The 27,897-nt window shown below is 40.8% G+C and overlaps 1 protein-coding gene across 1 annotated transcript; it reads right to left on the bottom strand.

Annotated features, from left to right (window-relative positions):
- CD48 (CD48 molecule) lies at positions 1-27,897 on the bottom strand. Its single transcript, XM_024571338.4, has 4 exons — positions 27,615-27,897; positions 21,822-22,130; positions 3,101-3,370; positions 1-1,068 (listed from the first exon to the last, which is right to left on the bottom strand). Exons 1-4 carry the CDS (start codon positions 27,775-27,777, stop codon positions 989-991), a joined length of 822 nt encoding a protein of 273 aa, XP_024427106.2. The 5' UTR covers positions 27,778-27,897; the 3' UTR covers positions 1-988.

The raw sequence follows: 27,897 nt of genomic DNA, 5'->3' as shown, positions 1-27,897 counted from the left end.
TAAACATTGCATACAACATTACATAGTATGATCCCATTTTTTTTAGATTTTATTTATTTATTTTTAGAGAGAGGGGAAGGGAAGGAGAAAGAGAGGGAGAGAAACATCAGTGTTTGGTTGCCTCTCACATGCCCCCAACTGGGGATCTGGCCTGCAACCCAGGCATGTGCCCTGACTGGGAATCGAACTGAAGCCCCTTTGGTTCTCAGGCCAGCACTCAATCCACTGGCCTCACCAGCCAGTGCTGATTGCATTTTTTGATGGAAAAAAATGCATGTGTATTTATATATGCATGTTGGAAAACAACTAAGGGATATAAAATAAAACCTTAGCCATGATTTTTATTTTTATTTTCATGCTTAGGAGTTTTATTTTTGCAAAGTGATTTATAATATTTTTAATAGTTATTCTAAGTTGAGATTTAGAAAGGTATGCCAGAAAGAAAATCTTTCATATTTGTGAAAGGAAACTCTCCCCACCCAGCATTTGTCTAAATAGCATTTTATGGCTACATTACCCATGAATTGTTAATAATTTATTCCTTAATCCACAGATGTAAATATACCATTTCAACCTACAGTTATGGAAGGTCTGCAAACCTGAATTGTGATGTTCAACTTGTTTTTTTCTTTTACTTATTATTTATTTTTAATTGAGTTTATTGGGTTGGTATTAGTTAATAAAATTATATAGGTTTCAAGTGTACAATTCTATATTACATCATCTGTATATTGTATTGTATGTTCACCACCCCCAGTCAAGTCTGTCATTTATCTCCTTTTACCCTCTTCTCTCTCCCCCTTCCCCCTTTTCCTCTGATGATCATACTGTAGCCATGATTTTTAAAAGTTAATTTGAAAATCTTTATACATGCTTCAGCACACTTTCTCTATCCCATAGAGCCAGAGCTTCTTCCAGGTTAAAAGCATGGTTGCTGATGGAAGCAAGACCCTTCAGTCTTCAAGTTTCAGGATTAGGAATGCTTGTTTCAGGTCAATAGGAGGCCAAGAATGGTGGGTATCACGACCACTAGCCACACAGCAATCCAAGCTACTCCAGAAGATCGGGCTGAAAAGGCAAGAGAACTCCAAACACTTAGGTGTCTTCATTACCACATCAATAAAGGGTGAGGGGTATGGGCATTGTTATTGGAGCAGGAGAGTGTGTTTCCTCCCTGAATCCAGTCCTAGTGTGCCTGGGACATCCTCTTCCCAGACTGACTTAATCTCCCCAGATGTAAGGTGTAAAAAATGCAGAACCCTTTTAATTATCACTGGCTTAGGTGAGTCCTCAGCTTGCAGGTCACTTTGTATGCCTGTGGGCCTGGAAAAGAATCACTCTCCTCCATTGTATATCATTTAGGTAGGGCAAAGTTCCAGGTGTAAACAGATGACCATAAATGCTATGCACAGCTGATCCTGGGGAGGCAAGGACTTCTCCTTCCTGTTTCTCCACCCCATGAGCTATCTGTACCAACTAGAAGGGGAGATAGGGATGGAAGGGAATAAAAACAGAGGAGAAGAGGAGAGGAGACAGATGGGAAGAGAGGGGAGGAAGTACAAATAATGAGAAAAAGAATGAGTGATAAAAGAGGAAAGGGAGGTTATTGATGCTTTTGTAGGATAATTTAGATAGCTAAAAAGTGACAAGATAGGTTTAGCCCTTTCAAAAAATTGGTGTATTATTGTTTTCATCCTCTCTGAAAATGAGCAGTCCCCTTCATTTTGTGAAGGACAGAGACTACATGTCTTTTATTTTCCTGGATCTTGGGATATGGTTTTGATATGAAGGTGGTGCTAGTTGACTCCCCAGTCAACTTATGGTCTCAAAGTCAGACACCAAACTTCATATTGGGTCTGAGGAGACTAAAAGAGACGCAGACAGTTAATTGGGAAGAATAAAGAAGAGAATACAAGTTCCATAGTCTACCTGTGCCCACAGAGGTATAGAAATCAGCACAGGTGGGAGAGTAGACTGGATCCAAGAAGACCATGAAAGAGCAATGTCCTTGGGGGCCATGGTCCCTGATAACTGGCCATGATAGGGATCTCAGGTAAATGTTACCATCACTGGTATGAGTTATTCAAGAAGGATATGTATACCAGGGCTCAGAGATGTGACATCAGGGGTGTGAAGAGTAAGATAGACCTGAGTGCGGATTATAGTGATCCATATTTACTAATGGGGTCCCCAAACCCTTAGTGTCTCCCAAAGTGAAGGGAGTGAGCCTAATTTAGCTACCACTCACTGAAAACTTGTCAGACACTGTACTAGCTTATCTGTATTGTCTCATTCAATCCTTACAACAGCATGAGATAAAAACGATTATTTTGTCTGCTATTTAATAGGACATGACTCACAGAAGCTAAGTAACTTGCTTAGCTAGTAAGTGACATTCCTAGAGTTAATCCCAGATATCCGACTCCAAAACCTGTGAACTTACTACACTATCTAAGCTACCTCACTATAGGATCTATGTAGGCTTGGTAGAGAGATAGGAGTGATGCTCAAGGTAGTGAGTAGATGCTCCCAGGAAACAGAGGAATGTGAACATAAAACCCAGAATTTGCCTGCCTAAATTCATCAAGAAACACACAGTTGGGAAAGAGCAGAGTGTCTCTACCTTAGGATAAGGCTCTCACTCCTGTTCACTACTTGTTTTTACTCATGCTCATCTCCTTGGTCTTTCTTTTGCTGATTTAGGCTGTCTACCAGAAACCCCTTGGTACACCTGCTCAACAATGTGTGGCCTGCTCTCCCACTTGCCCTTTTTCTGTCCACTCATCATGATATCTCGAATTGTCCTACAATTACCCTGGCTGCAGATTCAAGGATCATGCATTGTTAGAGTAGGTGAGGTAAGGGGATATCCTATGCATCCATCCTTTGTAGATGAGGACACTGAGCTCCACAAAGATAAAGTGAGTTCACTGGGAGGTTTTAGCAGAGCCATGAGTAGAACCCAAGTCTCCCAGATGCCTCTGCGTTTCTCCACCAAATTCTGTGCCAAGAGGCTGAATAGGAACCCCACACCTTTCTTCATTCAAGAGAAAACTAATGACTCTGAACCCACAACAGCTCCCTTAGGAATATTTCTTACCTGGTGTACAGGCTGAAGTAAAGTAGACTGTGCCATTGTTACTGCTCACAGGGTTGCTGACTTGGCATGTGTAACTCTTGGGGTAGTCTTGTAGCTTAATGGAGATGTTAAGCACATCCCTCTGGAGCTCTTTTTGGAAGGGCACTGAGTCCCTATACCAGAGGTATTTGACAGATGTAGTATCTGGGATCACACATGACAGGATCAGAAAACAGCTGTTGTTCACTTCCTGTGTTTTCTCAATTTTTATGACAGGCTTAGGTACAGGATCTGAAGAAGAGAAAGAGGTTATAAGATGAAACAATGGATTTATGAAGCATTTATATTATCAGGTAAGTTTAGCCAACAACATACCAAGGAAGCTAGGAGGGGACAAATGCTGTGGAAATTGGAGTCATAAAGAAGAAGCCCTTATGGAAGAAACAGAAGAGCTTCTCCTTGGGTTGAAGCGAACCTGGATTCAGGAGGGGAAGCCATGCACCCAGAAACAATATGGGTCTATAACCATCTGTGGTCCAGAAAGAACAGCAGAGTGCTGGCAGAGAGATCTTTGAACTGCTCAGGTCCCTTCTCTAGCAATAGCCCTCAGTTGGCACCTTGGTCTGTCTGTCCTTTAAAGACTTTTGGACTCAGCTTCAGCAAGAGTCCAGGTTAAGATATACTGCTCTGCACATAGTGAAGCCCTTTTCTGGACTGTGGCAGAGCTACAGAAAAGAACCTCATGTAACCCCAGCACCTGTCAGCAGTGACCAACAGCATTGTGCCTGTTAACTTTTATATCTCAGTGCCTAGAGCAGTACCTGCCACAGAGCAGGTATTCTATAAATATCTGTTGAATGAATGGATGGATGGATTGATGGGTAGATTGATGGATGGAGTAGTTATGAGATAGAGAGAACAAAACACTAGCTTTGGATTGAGACCAGCCTGGATCTTGGACTTGACTGTGGTGGAGTGATATTAGGCAAGATTAGTGACATCTTGAATTTCTTTCTCATTTATAAAATGATATTGTCCATGAGAAGATGCTTTCTGTAGACTGTGTTATATGTACACTGAAGGTCATATCATCATCACTGCTGTTGTTATGCTGCCAGACAGGGGGAAAGGTAATCCAAGTGTCTGCTTTATCCTTTGCTAGGGTTACTTTACTTGAAATCCTCTAGGGTCTTTTCATTCTTGTCAAGGGTAAACCATCTGCCATATCAGTGCATTTCAAATGTCACAAGATTAAAATGTGGCAGAGAATTAACCAGATCAGATCTTGCCTCTGGGCTATGTGTGTGTGGAGGGGCAAAGGGAGCTCTACTAAGCCAGTGTCCTGAACTCTAGACTCATCTTCTCTGTGCAACCCTCTCAGATGCTCAGCTTATCCTGCATGCTTTAACTGAGCAATTTTTATACCTTTTTTTTTTTTTGCCATTTCTTGTGGATTAGCCTCATGTCTTATATACCTTCCATATTTCTCATGGTGAGCATCACAACACTGAGCACTTGTGGATGGGATTTACTGAATCGGCTGTGGTAGTCTGATTCCAAAATGCCCCCTATGATCTGTCCAAAATTCCTGGGTTGGACTAAAGGATGATTGCTTTCTAAACATATTCTGAGGGGTATTATCTTCAGGCAGATGTGCTGAAGCCAACTAGCTTGTGGGTTTTAACATATTCAGAAATTTTGCAAGCTGGTTGTGAAACCATTTGTAACTTACAAAATGATAGATAGCAAATGGAAGTACCTGACACAGCAATATAAAGTCCCCAGCAATGGAGGTCACCAAAGCCCAAGGAGGCTCAGTCTGCTGCAGTTCAGAAATGAGGGGAAGGGATCAGGGAAAGAAAAGGCAGGTTCATGCTTTCTTACCTTCCCTCTCCACAAATTCAAGATTTCACACAAAGCTTTGGTTTCTATCAGTAAAGATGGAGTTACATTCATTTGTTTCCTATTAGACAATCTTGTGGCTACTTTGACATATGTTTCTTTCATGAAAGTTCCTGAGTGACTTGGATATATATTCATGTTCCCTTTCTTGGTCTTCTGGCCCTATTTTCAAAATAGAAGGTCTCCTCATTGCTTCTAAGATTAAAGACTAAAGTATGCTTGATCCATTTATGTACAGCAATCTTAATGTTTGGCATTAATCACATATCAAGGAATGGTCTTGATTCAGGAGATTAGGAAGGAGGAATGGAGTAGTTTTAGCTTCTCCAGGCATTTTGCATACATCACTTAATAATTGGGGGTGGCAGCCCACAAATTAAATGTGGGGGTGAGCTTTTTGTAGGCAGTTTATAGAAGAGGAGCTAGGGTAGGAGAGAAATCTTTAGGACAGAATATCTGGTCCAAAACAGGAAATAAGAGAAGGAGAAACAAACAAGCAAACAAGAAAAGGATGGTTCAAGACTCCATGTCAAGAAGAGGAGTCTCTAAGATTATGTTTCAGATCATTTTGCCTGGTACAAAATCTCTTGACAAAGATGCTTTAGCTAGTTTTCTCAATATAAGAAGAAGGTTTTAAACAATAAAACCCCAAAAGAACATGCAGACAGACCAACATATTATATTTACACAAACTAGACCACCTAACAATCACTAAATTATACAAATACAATAACTAGAGAGTGGCATCATTTGGGGAAGACAAGAACCTAGGATCAGAAACACATCACCCAATGTGTGCTATTGCATTTTCCCCCTTTCAGTACAGTTTGAGGTGATCTCACAGCATACAAACAACCCCTCTTTTCTCCTTCAGCAACCACAATGCTCTGCTGTAGAAAGGAAGAACACTGGCTTAGGGCACCAAAAAGAAGCTATTGCTTATGATCTCTCTGGAAGCCAAGAAAGAAAAGCCCAGAATTTTAAGGTTAGACAATTGATTCATATATCCATCCCTGGGCAGCTCAAGATGGGTACAGAGGTATTTTTCTTAAAACCTATCTTTACCAAATCATATTTTTTTTTACAAATACACACACATACACCTTGTTGTGCATGGTAGGCCTAATCCACCAGTGAGGGATGGATCTGGTATGTAAAGCAACTCCTAAACCCTGGGTTTAGGGGACTGGAACAGGAATCCTTTATTACACATATATAGACAACCTTCACTTAATGTTGGATTCCCTTCCGTGTCTTTTACCTGACCCAGCCTCCCCAAACCTCTGCATCATCTTTTCCTGTTCAGACCAATTTCCAACCTTTCAGTAGGACATCAAGTAACAGGGCCATCCAGTTAAAATTTAGTCTTCTATTAAACTTTGAAGGTGAAGGTGAAGAGGACACTGTGGCAAATAAGAAAGCTCTAATTAGCAGAAATTAGGTAATGCAATAGGCTCTGCACTCCCAATAGTTGTTTTTCATGGTGATAAAACAACAAAAGATATTATTGCTGTGTAGATAAGAGCTATTGTCTACTTATCCTTGAGGTTGCTCAAGTACCCGAGAACTTTAGATTAAAATAAACAAAAGGAGATTTTGTTTATTGTGTTTATCTATGCCTTGAGTCAAGATGGAGGCATAGGTAAACACAGCTTGCCTCCTCATACAACCACAGCAAAAATTACAACTAAACAAAAAACAACTATCACCCAGAATCATCAGAAAACTGAGCTGTATAGAAATCTGAAAACCAAGGAATTAAAGAAATCACATGCTTTCAGACAAGGAGGAGGGGCAGAGACATGGAATGGGTGTTCGTACACACATATATGTGGTGGATAAAAATTGAGAATATTTTAGGAGTAAGTGAACCCAGCCCCACAGCAGGCCCCCCAAGCATAGGGTTCCAGTGCCAGGAAGATAAGCCCTCATGGACTTATGGCTGCAAAAATCAGTGGGATGGGGTGGTGGAAGAGGGATTATCTGGCATCTCTTTCTTAAAGGGTCTGCAATGGACTTAGGCAGAATCACTCCTTCTGGGGTCCAGCACTGAGGCAGCAGCTCAAAGGGCACTGGTGGCATACTGGGAGAAACTGAAGTGTCTGGTATCAGGGCAAGTGCCAGGGGACAGCTTCCTTCCAGATAAAAGTCGAGAGGCCAGACAGCAGCCATTGTCCCTTTCCTGAGCCCCCCTCCACACAGAGACATAGAGCAGCAACACCATATCTGAGATTCCATCAACCTAGTTCACATGGGTGGCTCTGTCCAAGCGATTACCCAAGGCTCCACCCAATCCAACTTAAGGGTGCACTTTTCTACATTAGGCTATGCTACTAAGACAGAGAGTCAAAGCAGCTCTCCCTAATACACAGAAAAAAACACAGGGAGGCTGCAAAAATGAGAAGACAAAGAAACATGGCCCAAATGAAAGAACAGAACAAAACTCTAGGGAAAGAACTAAACAAAATGGAGATGAGCAACCTATTAGATGAAATTAAAAAGACTGGTTATTAGGATGTTCAAGAAACTCACTTGGTACTTCAACAGCATAAAAAAGACCCAGGCAGAAATAAAGGTTACACTAGGTTAAATAAAGAAAAGTTTACATGGAATCAACAGTGGAGGGAATGAAACTGAGAATCAAATCAATGATTTGAACACAAGGAAGAAAAAACCAATTCAATCATAACAGCAAGAAGAAAAAATAATTTTTTAAAAAAGTGAGGATAGAGTAAGGAGCCTCTGGGACAATTTCAAATATACCAACAATTGAATCATAGGAGTACTGGAAGGGGAAGAGAAAGAGCAAGAAGTGCACAAAAACTTATGTGCACTTCTGGACTAGATGCAGGCATAGGTAGATTCACTGTGCCTCCTTGCACAACTAAGAGAAGGACAACAACAAATTTAAAAACAAAAAACAACCAGAACTGACAGAAAATTGAACTGTATGGAAGTCCGACAATCAAGGAGTTAAAGAAGAAACATTCATCCAGACCTCTGGGAGGGGTGGAGACAGGCAACCAGGAGGAGAGGACTCATGGCAAGGCAATGCTGGAGGACCAGGGGGTCCCACATTTGCGTGTAGATAAATCAGGAGGAACAACTGGGGAGCAAGAGAGACTGCACAACCCAGGGTTCCAGCGCAGGGAAATAAAGCCTCAAAACCTCAGACTGAAAAAACCTGTGGGGGTTGAGGCAGTGGGAGAAACTCCAAGCCTCACAGGAGAGTTCATTGGAGAGACCCACAGGTCTAAGCTATCATTTAGAATGGAAGGGCTGATATAGTGCTTCCCAGATAAGGTCAAGTCAGATTATGAGGTAAAGTGACAGTAAAGGGTAGAAAATAGGTGTAATATGTGAGAGAACAGATTTAACCACACCAGTAACAAAGTTCAGGAAACAGTGAAGTGGGCTGAGATCTGGGAGAAGTTCTGTGTAGTATTTACAGATGTATGGAACAGCTTTTATTTACAATAGTAATGAAGCAACAATCATATCACAGAATCTATGTGATCTGAATGACTAGAATAGGGAGTATAGGTCCTAGAGTAGTGTGCTAATGGAACACAAGTGAAGTGAAAGACAGTTAATTAACAATACAGTTTGAAAGAGAGAACAAGGGGAAACCAGTCAAACAATGCAAAATAACCTGTCAAGTGAAGAAGACTAAACAGAAAAAAGAGATACAAAATATTAATAAAATGAGTGATGTAAGGATAATGGAAAAATAGTACAAATATACAATATCTTGTAAGTTCTCTGGAGTAGCCAAGTGAAATTTGTTTCACTGTCTCAGGTGTTGGGATGCCCCCTCTTTGGGTCCAACTTTGGTCTTTTCAAAGTTCCAGGTTTGATTGTTTCACTTGTGGGATTTAAAAAAAAAGATGGAAGGAAGAAGAGATATAAAGAGAGAGAAAGAAGGAGTAGAATAAGAAAGAAGGAAAGAGGAAGAAGGTGTTAACAGAAAGAAAAAATAATAAAATAATAATAAAGAATGACTTAAAAAAATGCAAGCCTGCTGGCCAAGCCAGTCTGCAGTGGCACCCAGACCCACAGGTTCAGGCACTCACCCTTCTCCAGGCTATGGGTGTGTGTGCACAGGGCCTTTCTTGATTCGCACTCTCCCTGGTGCCTTTGGTCTCACGTCTCTCTGAGTTGCACGCTCCCTGGTCGGTGCCTGTGGTCTCTGTGTGGTGTGCACTCCCCCCCCCTCCCCGGTGCTTAGGATTTGGGCTCAATATCCCCCACAGCCCTGCGGGAGCACCTGGCAGCCAGGTGGAGAAGACACTGGAGCTGCTGCTGCAGGAGAGTTCCCCAAAGTGCCCCCGAGGGTCTTTTTCTTTTTGGGAAAATCCTCCTGCTCAATCCTGCTGCTACATACAAGTAAGGGCCTGTCCTATTGCACAGCCCACCTCTCCAGCTAGATCAGGGACTGTCCACCTCAGGGCCCCACACGGCCCAATTCTCAATGCTCCCCAGCCGGCAAGCACGGTCTCCGTGTTTACCACACTTCGTTTTTATTCCTCTCCCTGCGACCTCAAGCAACCATGTCTCTCTTGTTGCTCCTCAAGCCTTGTTTGGCAGGGTGGGAGCCATTAACCCGGCTCTCTCCCAGGAGTCCTGCAGCAGGCCCAACAGGTGCGAGCCTGGGGCTGCAGTCACCCTGGTCCCTGCGCTGGTCCCAGGGACCTTTTGTCCTGAAGCAATCCCTTTACTGTCTGTTTTTTCAGTGTCCTCTATACTTTTTGGTCTCCTATCTTCATAAACCCTGGGGTGCTGTTGGCTGTTCGCTTTGTTCCTCAGTAGATCTGCTAGGTGTTTCACCCATGTGCAGGGGGAAGTGGAGTCTGCTCCCACCTATCTCGCTGCCATCTTTCCTCTGCTTAGTTCTATTTTTGGAGCTTTGATCTGTTCTTTAATTTGGGCCATATTTTTTTTGTCTTGGTGCACCTGTTACTAATAAGGGGCAGAGGGTTAGGTATTTACCAGGGTGAAGCAACCCAAGTTGCTGCATTGTGGTGCTGTATGTAGGGGAGGGGTCAGAGAGGGAACAATGCCACTTGCTGGAGTCTAGGCTGGCTTTCAGTCTCTTCCCCCTCTACCCACATGCAAATTGGGCCCTTCTGGTGCTGATTCCTGGGTGGGTGGGTTTATGTATGCTCTAGGACCCTGTGGGTTTCTCCAGTGAACTCTCCTGTGGTGCTGGGAGTTTATCCCACTGCTGCAACCCCCACAGGTTTTTACTGCCAGAGGTTTTAAGGCTTTCTTTTCCTGCGATGGAACCATGGGTTCCATCCTGGGTTGTGTGGTCTCTCTTGCTTCCTAGCTATTCCTCCCAGTTTATCCACCCACAAATGCGGGACCCCCCAATCTGCCAGCTGTGGCCTCACTCACCCTGGCCCCACAGGCTCTGCTTTGCTGGGAGTCCTCTCCACCTCCGCTCCACATCTCCGCACCTCCTACCAGTCTGAATGAATATTTCTTCTTCAATTCCTTGTTTGTTGGACCTCCATACAGTTTGATACTCTGGCAGTTCTAGTTATTTTTTGTTATTAAATTTGTTGTTGTCCTTCTTTTGGTTGTGTGAGGAGGTAAAGTGTATCTACCTATGTCTCCATCTTGACCAGAAATCCTACTTGGGAATAAATTTAATCAAGGAGGTAAAGTCCTGTAGTTGGAAAACTATAAGGAATTGAAGAAAGAAATCAAAGAAAATAGAAATAAATGGAAGCCTATACCATTTTTGTCGATAGAAAGAATTAACATCATTAAAATGTCCATACCTCAAAACAATCTATACATTCAACACAATCTCTTTCAAAACACTGATGGCATACTAGATAGAACTAGAACAGTAATCCAAAATTGATATGGAACCACAAAAAAAAAAACCTTCAAATAACCTCAGCAATATAGGGAAACAAGAATAAAGTTGGGGGTATCATGCTACCAGATATCAAGCTATACTACAAGGCCATAATACTCAAAATGGTTTTATACTGGCATAAAAACAGACATATAGGTCAATGAAAGAGAATAGAGAGCCCATAAATAAACCCACATCTATATGGTCAATTATACTTGACAAAGGAGGCAAGGACATACAGTGGGGTAAAGACAGTCTAGTCAATAAATGATGCGAGAAATTTTGGACAGATATGTGCAAAAAATAAAACTAGTTCACCTCTTTACACTTTATACAAGAATAAACTAAAAATGGATTAAAGACTTAAATGTAAAACTTGAAATTATAAAAATCTTAAAAGAAAACATAGACAGTAAAATTTCAAACATTTCTCATAGTGATATTTTTTCTGATATGTCTCCTCAGGCAAAGGGAACAAAAGAAAAATAAATCTAGGATTACATCAAATTAAAAATTTTTTCACAAAAATGGAAACCATCAAAAAAACCCCAAATAACATAATAAATGGGAAAACATATTATCCAATGATACATCCGATATGGGATTAATATCTAAAATTTATAAAAACTTCTACTCAATACCAAATAAATAAATAGGCAGAGGATTTGAATAGATATTTCTTTAAAGAGGACATACGGATGGCCAATAGACATGTGAAAAGATGCTCAGCATCACTAATCATGAGAGAGATGCAAATTAAAACCACTGTGAGGTATCATTTCACATCTGTTTGAATGGCTATCTTCAATAAATCAACAAATAACAAGTGTAAGTAAGGATATAGAGAAAAGGGAACCCTCATGCATTGTTGGTGGGAATGCAGATTAGTGCAGCCACAATGGAAAACAATATGGAGTTTCTTAAAAAACAAAGATATATATCTGCCTTTTGACCCAGGTATTTCACTTTTAGTGATTTATCCAAAGAAACCCACATTTAGTAATTTGAAAGAATATGTGCACCCATATGTTCATTGTAGTGTTACTTATAACACCCAAGGTATAGAAGCAACACAATAGATGAGTGAATTTAAAAAGCTATCATACTATATACAGAATGGGGCAAAAGTAGGTTTATATTTGTTTGTATGGAAAATAATATATTAATTAGTAAAAATAATACAAGAATAAATTCTGTTTTGTGTACTCACTTCCTCCCACCTGCACAATGGAATATTACTCAGCCATAAAAAGCATAAAATCATTCAATTTGTGATGGTATGGATGGACCTAAAGGGTACTGTGCTCAGTGAAAAAAGTCATTCAGAGAAAGACAAATAACATATGATTTTACTTACATGTGGAATCTAAAGAACAAAATAAGTGAACAAACAAAAATGAAACAGACTTATAGATAGAGAAAACTGGTGGCTGCCAGAGGGGACAGTAGTATTGGGACACTGAGTGAAGGAGGTGAAGAGACTAAGAAACACAAGTTGGTTGTTACAAAATAGCCATGGGGGAGTAAGTAAAGCATGGGAAATACAGTCAATAGTATTGTGATAATTATGTATGGTGCCATTTAGGATACCGAAAATATCAAGGGGAACACTACGTAAAGTATATGACTGTCTGGCTGTTAAGCTGTACACAAAAACCAAAAACAATAATGACAACAATGACAACAACAACAATAATTTCCTGACAATTGCCAGAACCCATTTCTCAGGTATGAGTTGGAAGGATACAAAGGATAAAGAGGAAAATGTTGACAAGGGAAAATCTTAGAGAGTTGTATTTTTAAACATTGACCAGAAGCAACAGTAAAACATGAAAAGCTGTTTGCATATGAAAATGGAGGGGGGGAGAAGGTTTTTCAGGAACAACTATAAAGGACACATGGACAAAACAAAGGCAGGGTGGAAGAAGGGGAGGGAGGCGAGGAGGGCTGGGGTGGGCCGGGGGAGTGGTGAGGGGTAAATGCAGACAACTGTACTTGAACAACAATAAAACAACTTTTTAAAAAAGATCCTCAATAAAGAAAATCCCGGAAGATGGCGGCAACATAGGTGGGAGCGGAGTCCACTTCCCCTCAATGCCAGAGAAATACCTAGCTGATCTGAGGAGCAGAGCGAACAGCCAACAGTATTCCAGCATATACGAAGATCAGAGTCCAAAGATAGAGGACATTGAAAGATCTGACGGTAAGAAGAGTGCTCAAGGACAATAAGGTCCCCGGGACCCGGGACCGCGCAGTACAAGGGCGGCAGAAGCGCCAGCCCTGGCGCAGGGGCTGCTGCAGGAGTCTTGGGAGAGGGCCAGGCTGCGCTGTGAGCAGCCAGGTGCTTGATTGGACCAGGGGGGCTTGAAAAGGAGGAATTTCTCAAAAAGAAAAAGAAAATAGAGACACTCAGGGGCTAGTTAGAGAACTCGGGGTAGTAGCCAAGGCCCCTGGCGCCCCTCCCCCTCCACCCCTGGACTGCTACGCTCACCTGAGGTCCGGTCGCGCGCGCGCGCAGATTAGCGAACGGGGCCCATACATGAAACCCCGGAGGGGCGCCCACACCTGAAACCTCCGAGATCATTTGGAGCAGAGACTAGCTGCTCCACCCACAGGCCCAAAACCTCGGAACCGAGTGCCACGTGATTCAGTCCCAGGGCGGCCCCGCCCGCCCGAGAGACTCAAGCCTAGGGCGGCTGGATCAGGCCCCCAAGCCAGAGCCTCTGGCTCGGCGGGCTGCGCCCTCACCCAGCGCAGGGCCGGCTGGATGCGCGTTTTCCGAGCACAAAGCTGCTGGCGAGTGTCCTAACCCCAAGGCGGCTGAATCCGCCGCCTGCGTGCCAGCGTCCCAAGCCCAGGCGGCTCAATCAGCGGGCTGCGCGCTCAGAGCACAAAGCCGCTTGAGACCATCACAAACCCAAAGCGGCTGGATTACCCTGCTGCGCATGCACGCGTCCCAAGCCAAAGCGGCTGGAGCCGCCGCCTGCGTGTCCTAAGAACAAAGCTGCGGGATTGGCTGATCAACGGCCTGATTGCCTGCCAGGGACCACACCTACAACGCCTACCTAACAAGTGCTCACCCGGCAGGGCCTACTAGCTCTCTAGGACAAAGGCAGAACACCCAGTAGAGGTGAGCTGCAGTGAGAGGAGAGTGTGCAGGCTGAACAACAGCGAAGAGTGTGACCCAGGAAGGGAGAAAAGTGAAACCAATCCTTCCAACCACCCCCTCCCGTTGCACAGACAGGACACCAGCAGAACTAACCTGACCGGTTTAAAGCCAGCAGAAGATTTTTTTTTTCTTTCCTTTCCCCCTGAATTCCTTCTTCCTCTCTCTTTTTTTTTTTCTCATTCCTTCTTCCTCCCATCGTTTACCATTTTTATGTCTTCTTCCTGCCTTCTTTTATCTATTTCTATGTTTTAATTTTTGTTAAAATTCCTTCTTATCTTGCCTCCAATCTTTCTTTATTCCTTCTTCCCTCCTTCCTTCCTTTCCTCCTTTCCTATTTCCTTGTTCCCTCCTTCCCATCTTTGTTTTATTTTTGTTTTTGTTTTTGTTTTTCTTTTCTTTTCTTTCTCCCCCCCTTCCTCTTTTTCCCACAGGTGAGACAACAAAACCGGGAGTGCTGAAAAGACTAGAGTTAGACCGTGTTAAACACATAAATGTCAGCTCAAGACCAGTGAGCACAGGAGAGTAAGGAAACAGCACCACCGAATCCCATTGGCATTCTACCATAGAAGTTCATATCATAAACCCAGGGAGTCAGAACAAAGCAATTTAAGAAGCAGAGGCCAACAATAAGAGCCTCACAAACAATGGGAAGACAAAGAAACAATTCCCAAATGAAAGGAAAGGAGGAAGTCTCAGAAAGAATACTAACCGAAAAAGAGGCAACTCAACTATCAGATACTGAGTTCAAAGAAATGGTCATCAGGAAGCTCACTGAGCTCTCTGAGCTCAAAGAGAACTACCAGAAACTACAATGAACTCACTGCAAACTATATCAACATGAAAAAGGAAATAGAAAATATCAACAAGAGCCAAGAGGATATGAAGAATACAATTTCTGAATTGAAGAACACAGTAGAAGGAATTAAAAGCAGACTTGATGAAGCAGAGGATCGGATCAGCGAGCTGGAGGACAAAGTAGAAAAAAACACCCAGAAAGAGCAAGAAAAGGAAAAGAGGCTCAGAAAGAATGAAGAGGCAATAAGGGAAATGCAGGACAATGTGAAACGTAACAATATCCGTATAATAGGAATACCAGAAGGAGAAGAAGAAGAGCAAGGGATAGAAAACCTGTTTGAAAAAGTAATGATGGAAAATTTCCCTAATCTGAGGAGAGAAAAAGTCACCCAAATCCAGGAATCACAGAGAGTCCCAAGCAAGAGGAACCCAAAGAGACCCACTGCAAGACACATCATAATTAAAATGGCAAATTTCCAAGACAAAGAGAGGATCTTAAAGGCAGCAAGGGAGAAAAAGGAAGTAACATACAAGGGAGCCCCAATAAGGTTAGCAACTGACTTCTCAATGGAAACGCTCCAAGCCAGAAGAGAATGGCAAAAAATATTCCAAGTACTGAGAACCAGAGGCCTGCAACCAAGACTACTTTACCCAGCAAGGCTCTCAGTCAAGATAGAAGGCCAAATAAGGATCTTCCCAGACAAAAGAAGTCTAAAAGAATACAGCTCCACCAAACCAGCTCTGCAAGAGATGCTAAAGGGACTGCTTTAAGGAAAGGAAGGAAAAGAGAAAGTCAGAGGAACACAGGTAGGAAATAATGGCAATGAATAACTACCTATCGATAATAACCTTAAATGTAAATGGATTAAATGCTCCAATCAAAAGACATAGAACAGCTGAATGGATAAGAAAACATGACCCACACATATGCTGCCTACAAGAGACCCATCTCAGAACAAAAGACTTACACAGACTGAAAGTGAAGGGCTGGAAACAAATTTTCCAAGCAAACGGACAGGAAAAAAAAGCAGGGGTAGCAATACTCATATCAGACAAAATGGACTGCAGAAGAAGGGTGATAAAGAGAGACCCAGAAGGTCACTTCATAATACTCAAAGGAAGAATCCACCAAGAAGACATAAACATTGTAAATATATATGCACCCAACATAGGAGCACCCAAATACATAAAGAAAATCTTGGAGGATTTCAAGAAAGATATTGACAGCAACACAATTATAGTAGGGGATTTTAACACCCCACTATCAAAAATGGACAGGTCTTCCAAACAAAAGATCAACAAAGATATTGTGTCACTTAACAATACCTTAGAGGAAATGGACTTAACTGATATATACAGAGCTTTTCATCCCAAAGAAGCAAAATACACATTCTTTTCAAGTGTCCATGGAAATTTTTCAAAGATAGACCACATGATAGGACACAAAGCAAGCCTCAACAAATTCAAGAAAATTGAAATCATATCAAGCATCTTCTCTGACCACAAGGGTCTGAAACTAGAAACCAACGCCAAGGGTAAAAACCCAAAACACTCAAAATCATGGAGACTGAATAGCATGCTATTAAACAATGAATGGGTCAAGAACGAGATTAGGGAAGAAATCAAAAACTTCCTCAAACAAATGAAAACGAACTCACAACAACCCAAAACCTATGGGACACAGCAAAGGCAGTCCTGAGAGGGAAGTTCATAGCAATACAGGCCTACCTTAAGAAGTTAGAAACAGTTCAAACAAACAACCTAACCCTATGCCTACAAGAACTGGAGGAACAACAACAAAGACAGCCCAGAGCAAGCAGAAGGAAGGAAATAACCAAGATCAGAGCAGAACTAAATGACATAGAGACTAAAAGCACAATTGTAAGGATCAATGAATCCAGGGGGGAGCTGGTTCTTTGAAAAGATAAACAAAATCGACAAGCCTTTAAGTAGGCTCATCAAGAAGAAAAGAGAGAGGATCCAAATAAACAGAATTAGAAATGAAAGTGGAGAGATTACAACTGATACCACAGAAATACAAAGGATCGTAAGAAATTACTATGAAGACCTGTATGCTAAGAAATTTGAAAACCTAGATGAAATGGACACATTTCTAGAAAAATATAATCTTCCAAAACTGACTGAAGAAGAAGCAGAAAACCTGAACAGACCAATATCAGCAAAGGAAATTGAAGCAGTCATCAAGAAACTCCCATCACACAAAAGCCCTGGACCAGATGGTTTCACAGGAGATTTCTACAAAGCATTTAAGGAAGAACTAACCCCTATCCTTCACAGACTATTCGAAAAAATCCAAACTGATGGAAGACTCCCAAACTCTTTTTATGAAGCCAACATCATCCTAATCCCAAAACCAGATAAAGACACAACGAAGAAAGAAAACTTCAGGCCAATATCGCTGATGAACATAGACGCTAAAATTCTCAACAAAATATTAGCAAACCGCATCCAGCAATATATTAAAAAGATCATCCACCATGACCAAGTGGGATTCATCCCAGGGATGCAAGGATGGTACAATATTCGCAAATCAATAAACATAATACATCACATCAACAACAGCAAAGACAAAAATCACATGATCATATCAATACATGCGGAAAAAGCGTTCGATAAGATACAGCACCCATTTCTGATAAAAACACTCAGCAAAGTAGGAATAAAGGGAGCAGTCCTCAACATAATTAAGGCCATATATGAGAGACCTACAGCCAACATCACACTCAATGGACAAAAACTTAGAGCTTTCCCACTAAGATCAGGAACAAGACAAGGATGCCCTCTCTCACCACTCCTATTCAACATAGTATTGGAAGTCCTAGCCACAGCAATCAGACAAGAAAAAGCAATAAAAGGCATCCAAATTGGAAAGGAGGAAATGAAACTGTCACTGTTTGCAGACGACATGATAGTGTACATGGAAAACCCTATAGACTCCACTCAAAAACTACTCGACCTAATAAATGAATTTGGCAAAACAGCTGGATACAGAGTCAATACCCAGAAATCAAAGGCATTCCTGTACACCAGCAACGAAACTGCAGAAACAGAAATCAGGAAAAAAATCCCATTCGATATAGCAACAAGAAAAATAAAGTACCTAGGAATAAACCTAACCAAGGAGGTAAAAGACCTGTACTCAGAAAACTACACAACACTGAAGAAAGAAATTAAGGAAGATACAAACAAATGGAAGCATGTACCATGTTCATGGATTGGAAGAATTAACATCATCAAAATGGCCATACTACCCAAAGCGATTTATAGATTCAATGCAATCCCTATTAGAGTACCCATGACATATTTCACAGATATAGAACAAACATTGCAGAAATTCATATGGAACCATAAACGACCTCGAATAGCTGCAGCAATTTTGAGAAAGAAGAACCAAGCAGGAGGGATCACAATACCTGATATCAAACTGTATTACAAGGCCACTGTAATCAAAACAGCCTGGTACTGGCATAAAAACAGGCACATAGACCTATGGAACAGAATAGAGAGCCCAGAAATAAACTCAAGTCTATACGATCAATTAATGTTTGACAAAGGAGGCAGGAGCATAAAATGGAGCAAAAACAGCCTCTTCAACAGATGGTGTTGGGAGATCTGGACAGCTACGTGCAAAAAAATGAAACTTGATCACCAACTTACGCCATACACGAAAATAAACTCAAGATGGATAAAATACTTAAATATAAGCCGTAACACCATAAAAGTCCTCGAGGAAAACATTGGCAGGAAAATCTCAGACATTCCACGCAGCAACATCCTCACAGACATGTCCCCTAAAGCAAGGGACATAAAGGAACGAATAAAAAAGTGGGACCTCATCAAAATAAAAAGCTTCTGCATGGCTAAAGAAAACAGCACCAAATTACAAAGAGAACCAACAGTATGGGAAAACATATTTGCCAATGATACCTCAGACAAGGGCCTGATCTCCAAAATATATAAAGAACTCACACCACTCCACTCCAGGAAGACAAACAACCCAATTAAAAAATGGGCAAAGGACTTGAACAGACACTTCTCCAAGGAAGACATACAGAGGGCCCAGAGACATATCAAAAGATGCCCAGCATCACTAGCCATCAGAGAGATGCAAATTAAAACCACAATGAGGTATCATCTCACACCAGTCAGAATGGCCAACATAACCAATTCCACAAACAAATGTTGGAGAGGATGTGGAGAAAAGGGAACCCTCGTGCAGTGTTGGTGGGAATGCAGCCTGGTGAAGCCACTGTGGAAAACAATATGGAATTTCCTCAGAAAACTAAAAATGGAACTGCCCTTTGACCCAGTAATTCCGCTGCTGGGATTATACCCTAAGAACCCTGAAACACCAATCCAAAAGAACCTATGCACCCCAATGTTCATAGCAGCACAATTTACAATAGCCAAGTACTGGAAGCAACCGAAGTGCCCATCAGCAAGCGAGTGAATCCAAAAACTATGGTATATTTACACAATGGAATTCTACGCAGCAGAGAGAAAGAAGGAGCTTATACCCTTTGCAACAGCATGGATGAAACTGGAGAGCATTATGCTAAGTGAAATAAGCCAGGAAGTGAGGGACAAATACCATATGATCTCACCTTTAACTGGAACATAATCAATAGAAGAAAAAAGCAAACAAAATATAACCAGAGACATTGAAGTTAAGAACAATCTAACAATAGCCATGGCGTGGGTGGGGGGTGGGGGCGGGGACAGTGGGTAGAGGGGATTACAGGAAGTACTATAAAGGACACATGGACAAAACCAAGGGGGAGGGTGGAGAGGGGGGAGGGAGGTGGGTTCACCTGGGGTGGGATGGAGGGATGGGGAGAAAAGGCATACAACTGTAATTGAATAACAATAAAAAAAAAAAAGAAAAAAAAAAAGAAAATCCCAAGGAATCACAAAAACAGAACAAAAAATGAAAAAACTCCTGGAACAGATAAGCAGTTATAGCAAGGTTGAAGAATACATGGTTAATATGCAAAAGCTGATTTCTTTTGGCTCTGTCTTTGAAATTTCCTGTGAATATGTAATTATTTCAAAATAAAACATTCTTAAATGGAAAAAAAGGCTGGGATGTCCACTTTCACCGTTCTTATTCAACATAGTACTGGAAGTCCTAGTCACAATAATCAGACAAGTAGAATAAGAGATATCCAAATTGGGAAGGAAGAAGTAAATTAATTGTCTTTGTTTGCAGATGACATGATACTTATATAGAGAGAATCCTAAAGATTCCACAAAAACTACTAGAACTGATAAATGAATTCAGTAAAGTAACAGGATACAAAATAAATATTCAGAAATCAGTTGCATTTTTATAGGCCAATGATGAACTATCAGGAAAAGGAAACTAAGAAAACAATCCCATTTACAATTGCATAAAATATTAAATGCCAAAATTTAAATTTAGGATTAAATTTAACAAATTCGTTGAAAGACCTGCGCTTGAAAAATTATGAGACATTGAACAAAAGAAAAAAAAAGAAAGAAAGAAACACTAATGCATGAGCCCCCTATCCACCTTGTTCCCATTTTCTTCATTCTGCTGATGCCTGCTCCTTGAAAATTCCTGTTGGCAAAAGGATACCCCCACCCACACACCCACACATACACTGTGGCTAAATTCTGGGCCTCTGAGAGCAAATCAGAGCTATGGATCTCTTCTTCCTCCTGAAAGTAGGCTGGCTTTCCCAGTGAGCTGGGGGCCTGCTGGGCCTTCAGTAAACATGAGGCCACCATATGGCTGATGCTGTGAGAGAAGTGGCACATCTTGGGCTGGAGAAGCAGCTTGTATTCCTTGGCATTATAGCCTAGACCTCCACAGGTGTCGTTGTCACACTTGTCCCCTTTGATCTCCCCTTCTGCATGTTCTTCCCTTTTGGCTGCCTTTCTCTCCCAATACAGGACACCCCACCAGGGCTGCTGACTCAGATAGATTCCAGACCCATAGTGTACTTCTTAAGGGTGACTGCCTCACCCTCCTTCAGTCTCCAGAAGCCCTCCAAGTGCAGCTTGCTCTGCAAACTGGTTTGACACAGAGCCCATGATAGCTAAGCCCACAGCCCTGGGCCTCATGTCAGGCAGCTGCTGGCCCCAGAGAAGTATGAAGACAAAAGGATTGTTTGGAGAAGAGGCTGCTACATCTTCTCCCACACAACCAGTTTTTCTTTCTTGAGAATTTAAACTGAGAGATACGATAGTCTAGACTTTGGTAGATAAGTCATGTAAAAGGCAGGAATCCATAGGATTAGTCCACTGATTCTTGAGGTTAGGGATTCTGGACTGGCCCTGGTTCTCAATATTCCTCCCCTTCACCCTTCTTGAATTTTCTAAATTCCTTCAATTCTTTTAAATAGTCCTAGTTTCTTAGATAAATTCTCTCTCTCTCTCTCTCAAGGTATACTGACTTGGTGTTTGTTATTGCCATCAAAAGAAACTTAGCTAATATGTGGGCACAGAGATGTTAAAATCTTTCTCCAAGGTCACATAGCTTGTAAGTGACCAGAGTTTTTAACCTAAGGCTGTCAGATTCCAAGTATAATGTCCTAGTCTTTATTTCACATATACTGGTTAAGCTGGAGCTATGATTAAAAGTTTTTATCTCACACATTTTGAAAGATTAAAAACCCTCCTTAGTATCCTGCCCACTCCTTTACCTCATCTATCTTTTTTCTTAAGTCTGATAAAATCTTTGTTCAGATATATTATTAAGACGATCTCAGAACAGATCTGGATTGATCACAGGAGAACACAGAGATAATAGAGAGGAAACCCTCCCTACTGTCTTTCTTCTCTTCAAATCTTAGGCTCACTAACACCCAAGGAGTTATGAAATATCCCAAGGAGAAATGAATTAAGCCTGTCCTGAGGTTTTTCCCTCCTCCCAGGAGAGCCCCCTTCATCACCAGGAAACCTCCCACCACTCCATCCAAGACCCCAAAGTGGGGACTTGCCCTTGGTTTCCTCAAACTCACCAAACACTTCCAGTGGGATCTTCCATTCCTCTTCAGTCCCATTCTCCATCACCACTTTCAGGAGGTAGGTGCTTGTATCATTTTTCTGGACCTTATAGATGTAGAATATGCCATTTTTACGATCAAGTATGACCCTGTCCTTAAATGTAGTTTTGAAGAAGTGGGGATTAGGCTTGTCGGATTCCCATTCTAAAATCTTCTGGTTGGAATTATAAAACAAGGTGAGACTTAGGTGGTTGTTAGGCAAATTAGAGATTCGAAGAGTCGTATTGCTGCCGGAGACTGCAGATACCGAATATTCTGAATAACCTGCCAATGAGATTGAGAGCAAGACCTGTTTTAGAGAAGGTAGAGATGCCCTGTGGCTCAGGCTTTGGCTTGGGATGGTGATCAGGGAAGAAGCAAGGGATTTCTACTTGCAGCCATGAATATGGTCTATATCAGAGGGCCTGGACCTCTGGTCAGGAATTTAATGAAAGTTGGAGATTGAGAAGTGGGCTTGGGGGCAGGCGGTGTTGCTTAGAATACATCTAGTTCTGCCTAAGATGACCAAGAAAAAGGACACTGAGGCTGACCCAGTAGATTTTGAGATAAAGTAATGACAAGTCATCTCTTCTATAGGCTTTTGTTTCCTATGGTTCAATTTAGTTTTCCAGCAGTAAGTGGGGAATAGAGGAGAAACAAGGTTTAAAGTGAATGGGAGACAAAGAAATTCAGTGGCAAAGTATTACAAAAGCACGAAGGCATTTCATTAACAAAAGTATTATACTATTTTTCTGGCTTTAGTGATATTGGTAGTATTCATTAACTTTTTAAAGCTTGTGATACATAGGAATTTCTTTTCTTATGCTGACTAAATTAATTTTTTTCTTATTTGTATATACAGTTTTGTTCTTTCTCTCATGAGAGTACCCCAAATTGTGTAAGCCTCAGCTCTAAAATACCAAGTTTGGTTAAGTTGGAGAAAGAAAAGATGATAGCTACAAGATACAAGATGAAAGAAGGCCTGGTGACTCTTTGTGTTGATGGGGAGAAATTATATATATATATATAACAAGGGCCACTCTGGTGGTTTAAGAAATAAGGGTGCTACAGCATGAAGGCTCAAAGGAGTAAGAATCTCTGAGCAGCAGATGGATGGGATGGTTTGAGAAGACTGAAGAAAGCAGTAAAAGGGATTGTAGGAAATGTTGCTATAGCTTATAAATTATATACCCTTTAACATCTTTTGAGACACTGCAAGTAGAAATTTGAGTTACTGTTTAATTACTTATGACACAGTTACTTTATCTTAAGCACCCAGATACATACCCAACCACTTCTTCCTGTTAGAATTAAATCAAAATAGTAGCTTTCCTTAAAGCTGCTTCCCTTACCTTTTAAAATAAAAAATTTGTAGGAAGGCAAATTAAGATTTGTTATGTTACTTATTACTTATGAGCTATGTTTTTTTATATATATGATAATGTGCCCAAACTGGACCAGTACAGCCCTGGCTTGTGGCTGGATCCTGAATAAATAAACAAAAGGTCACTATTATGTCATAGAAGGCAGAAGAGCAGTGAAGGATACACTCACGAATTCTCAAAAAAAAAATCATAAAAGAGTGTTGGTCCCATAGTCACTCAAGTTTTCAAATATCTATAAATTAATATAAGTCAGCTAAGGGAAACAACCTGGCATGGGCCAATGCACATGTTTAAAAATAGCAAAAGAAGAGTAAATTTTGTTATGAAATACCTAACAAATGAATGGCCTGGACAGCAACATAAACCTGAAGATAGAAACACTAGAAAGAATGGTTGATTGACCACACAAGAAGAAAAGGAAGGTATTCTAGTTTTCAGAAAGAATTCTATAATCCATTCACAAATTGAAGAAGAACTATGGACTAATTTTATTTATAGAGATTGCAAAATTAATGGAGAAATATAATACAATTTGGGGTATCAAGATTGTAATTTAGTCAGCTAACAGAATTGTCTAATAAGTTGGATTGATATTTTACTTATGTAAAGTATACTTATGTATTTTTCAATTTTAAAGTAAATTGAGAAAATCTTAATTTGCCTTCCTATAAATTTCTTATTTTAAAAGGTAAGGAAAGCAGCCTTAAGGAAAGCTACTATTTTGATTTAATTCTAACAGGAAGAAGTAGTTGGGTATGTACCTGGGTGCTTAAGATAAAGTAACTGTGTTTACCTGTAGTTTACAATAGAAAATAAAACATATATTTTCCGTGCTTACCCATGTTTCTTGTCTGTAAAAAAAAATTAAAATAGGGAAAAATCAGATTAAAGGAAGTCATAATTTTATACCAAAGAGTCTATAGGTTCTAAAGAGGAAGTTCTGATTGTTCTAAAAACAAGTCACATGGTTTCTAGTAAAACTCTTAAGGATGGAAAAAGGTACATTTTAAAAATATTGATATGGACTTACCTGGAGCTCTCTAATGAGATCAACTATATTCAAACCTCTACAAATATTTTTAGGAACTTTTTTGGCAATAAATATCAGTTCTGAAGATATGTGTCATGACTGACAAGATAAACAGAGTACCATTTCCTGGGATGGAAAGTCTAGTGAATTCAATAAATCAGATTACAACGGGTCAAGGCCTAAACTGAAAGTGAGAAAGAAGAGAATTAATGTAAACTACTCTTTTAATATATGTTAGTGTGAATGGAAAGGAGAATGGTAAAGGAGCATGAAAGGTAAGGACAGTTTTTGGTTGTGCCCAAACCAGGATGCATATGATCCCTGGTCTGGGAACATATGGGAGGCAACCAACTGATGCTTCTCTCTTGCAGCAATGTTTGTCTTTCTCCCTCACTCTCTCCCTTCCTCTTTCTCTAAAAAGCAATGGAAAAAAAGTCCTTGGGTGAGGATAAAAAAGAGGGAGAGAAAAAGAGAAAATGGTGTATTGATCTAGCATAGGTGGTTTACTCTGTCAGTGGAGATGGATAAAATGAGATATACTTGAGAGATATTTTTAATAGAAAACTAATAGGACTTATTTATTAGGTGTGTCAAGAGAGAGAAAGAAAGAAGTTGAGGGTGACTCCTAGAATTCTTGCTTGAGTAACTGAACATAGAGATGCCATTTTTTGTAATAGGAAATAGTAGAAGAACAGCAGATTATAATATTTTTTAAAAGTCTGCAAATTTTTGACACTACTCCAATCAAGAGTTAGAGTGTAAGTCCCCTCCCTTTGATGACTGCCTCAATAAAACAGAATGCCTCAGAACAGTTACTTTCAAAGCTAGGTTAAAAAATATCAGGCAGCATTTGCCTCTTTCTTGAATTTAGTCTTACTCAGCCTAGGCACCAGTCATGTGAATAATGAAGGTTTAGAAATAGATGATCTCAGTCCCCACCATGATCTGGTGACTAGCACATGAGAAACCTCGAGGTGCTGAGCAAATCGTACCCCCACATTTGTGGGCAGAATAAATGACTGTTACTAATTTAAGTCAAAGTTTTGTGGTAGCTCATAACACAGCAATAGATATCTGGAACAAGATGATGAGTTAGATTTTGGATATGTATTTAGAGAGTCTGGGGGAGTTGTCTAAGAAGCAGCTAGAAATTCAGGTCTGGGGCTCAGGAAAGAACTTTGGGCTTTGAATTTTTTTTTATTAAACTTTAAAATATTCTTCTCAGGCTTGTCTGACTCAGATTGTGTGTGTCACAATTGCAAAGCAATTTCACATTCTTTATTTAATTTGATGTTAATAATAACACCTTGAAAAAATGCAGAGCATATTATTATACTATTATAGAGTTGAGAAAGCTAAGGCTCAGGAAACTTTTGTGACTTATAGAAAGTCCCACGTCATTGAACTCAGAGACAACACAGGTCTTCTCATTCTTATTACATGCTGTTTCCACTGAACTCTGCTAAGTGTTGTAGGGAGATGGGGAAGATGCCTAATAGTGGAGAGGTACCCTGAAATCAAAGAACTGAGAAACTTGACTCTGAGGAGAGATAAAACAGGAAATTTAAAAGTGCTTCTTAAATTTTTCTACAAAAGAATTTCTTATCAGGGAGAAGAGAGCTACTGTACTCCCAGGAAATCTGGATGTATAGCCAAAAGGAAGTTCTTTGAAGTCATTGATTCATATAATTAACAATTATTTATTGATGCCAGCTATGTTCCAGGCACTGTGCTAAGGTCAGCACTAGACATGGTCCCTGTCCTCATTGAGCTCAAGGAAACAATGAAACAAAAAATTCACCAATAATCTGGGGCCTGAGATTTCTGGGAGGCAGTCACATGGCAATGGGAGGCTAAGAAAGGGTCAGGGAGAGAAGATGGTGCAGGAAATCCTAGGCAGAAGGAAAGACATGTACTACATGGGCCTAGCAGCAAGAGAAAACACCTCCTTCAAGGCAAAAAAAAAGTTTAATTTAGATGGATTGTGGTTAATGGAAAGGAACTCACACATTGGGGATAAGACAACCATCTGTATGCATAATCCATGCACAAAGAAATTCAGATACCTTGTTTTTGTCTCTAGAGAAAGTCCTGAAATATTCCAGTTCTCTTGGCAGCTCTATCTTTCCAAAAGTTGGATTAATACTTCATTCACATAAACCCCACTACCAAGGCCATGTTAGTGTCCTATGAATTGAATCAGCCCTAAGGAACCCATAAAGACACATCATGTCTCTAGCCTTAAGTAGTTGTGAACCAGATCTAAAGTATTGCCACCCTGAGAAGCCTTTCCTGTCAGCATTTATTTTTTTAATTAATTTATTTATTTTTATTCAGTTACAATTGTCTGCATTTTCTCCCCTTCCCTCCTCCCCACCCCAGCCAGTCCCACCTCCCTCCCCCACCTCTACCCTCCCCCTTGATTTTGTCCTTGTGTCCTTTATAGTGGCTCCTATAGACCCCTCTCCCCACTATCCCCTCCCCACTCCCCTGTGGATATTGTTATAATGTTCTTAATTTCAATGTTTCTGGTCAGCATTTCTACCTCATCTCCCTAAAAGTTACATACTGCCATTAAGTTTATGATGCTGTGTTTCTCCCTATGTTTGTTCACTTTTAGTCATTTTTTATTACAGTGGTAAGTATTAAAACCTTTTACATGAAAAAATCCTGAACATTTATTAGAAGAGGAACAGTGAGAAAGACAATAGCTGAACTCTTGCTTCTCAGCTGGCCTGGGAAGAAAGGTACTGAAGGGTTGGGCAGCCGTATAGGAAAAGTAAAGTTAGCTCATAAGGAGGCTAGAACCAGCCCATAGCTGGAGATTGCACCTTAACTCTTAACAACCCAAAGCTTGGGAGTTCAGAGTGACTTTTATACTGAAGCACCTACTCAGACCCTCATTCAGAGACCCTTCACACAGCAGTCCTTTCAAACTTATCTTTCCTACAATTTGATCTCTCTTTGGGACAATGACATCATTTACCTCCGCTTAGGACAGAACACCTTGCACAGACAGAAGTCTCATGGAGCAGCAAAGTATACCTGAGCATAAAAATGTGGCATCTATCAGTGTTGAGTGTGCTGTTATTCAAAACGCAAAAAATACTTCACAGACCACAGGCCATGGGACTAAATATGAGGGCCCTACTTCCTCATCTCCCCGTGGTTCAGTTTTTGCCATGTCCCATTGAGAAAAGACATAGAACCCGATACTCCAAGGCTAAGAAAACCTCCCCAACTCATCACTGCCCTGCTTCCAAGATGGAAGTGCCTACGGTCTAGAGGCCATACTTTACTTTCACGATTGTGCCTTTGGTGCACAATCACAGACAAACAGTTTATGGAAAATACCTTGAACGTTGGTCTCCAGGAAACAAAGAGACAGCAGTAGAAGTTCCAGAGCCAGACACAACTTCAGCCCTTTGGAGCACATTCCAGAGCTTCCCAGGAACTCTGAAGCCAGGCAAGAACCAGACTGAAAATAGACTGAGGGTCTCAGTATTCTTGATTTCATGGCCGTGGATGAGCCACAGATGTTTCTGCCCAGCAGCTTGTGGGTGGGGCCTGGAGACCAGAAACAGGAAGCCCTATAGATTTTTTAAAGTAGATTTTATTTCTTAGAGTACTTTTTAGG

The sequence above is a fragment of the Desmodus rotundus genome, chromosome 12 (genome assembly GCF_022682495.2).
Source record: "Desmodus rotundus isolate HL8 chromosome 12, HLdesRot8A.1, whole genome shotgun sequence".
NCBI lineage: Eukaryota > Metazoa > Chordata > Mammalia > Chiroptera > Phyllostomidae > Desmodus > Desmodus rotundus.
This window is presented reverse-complemented; position numbering and strand designations above follow the sequence as displayed.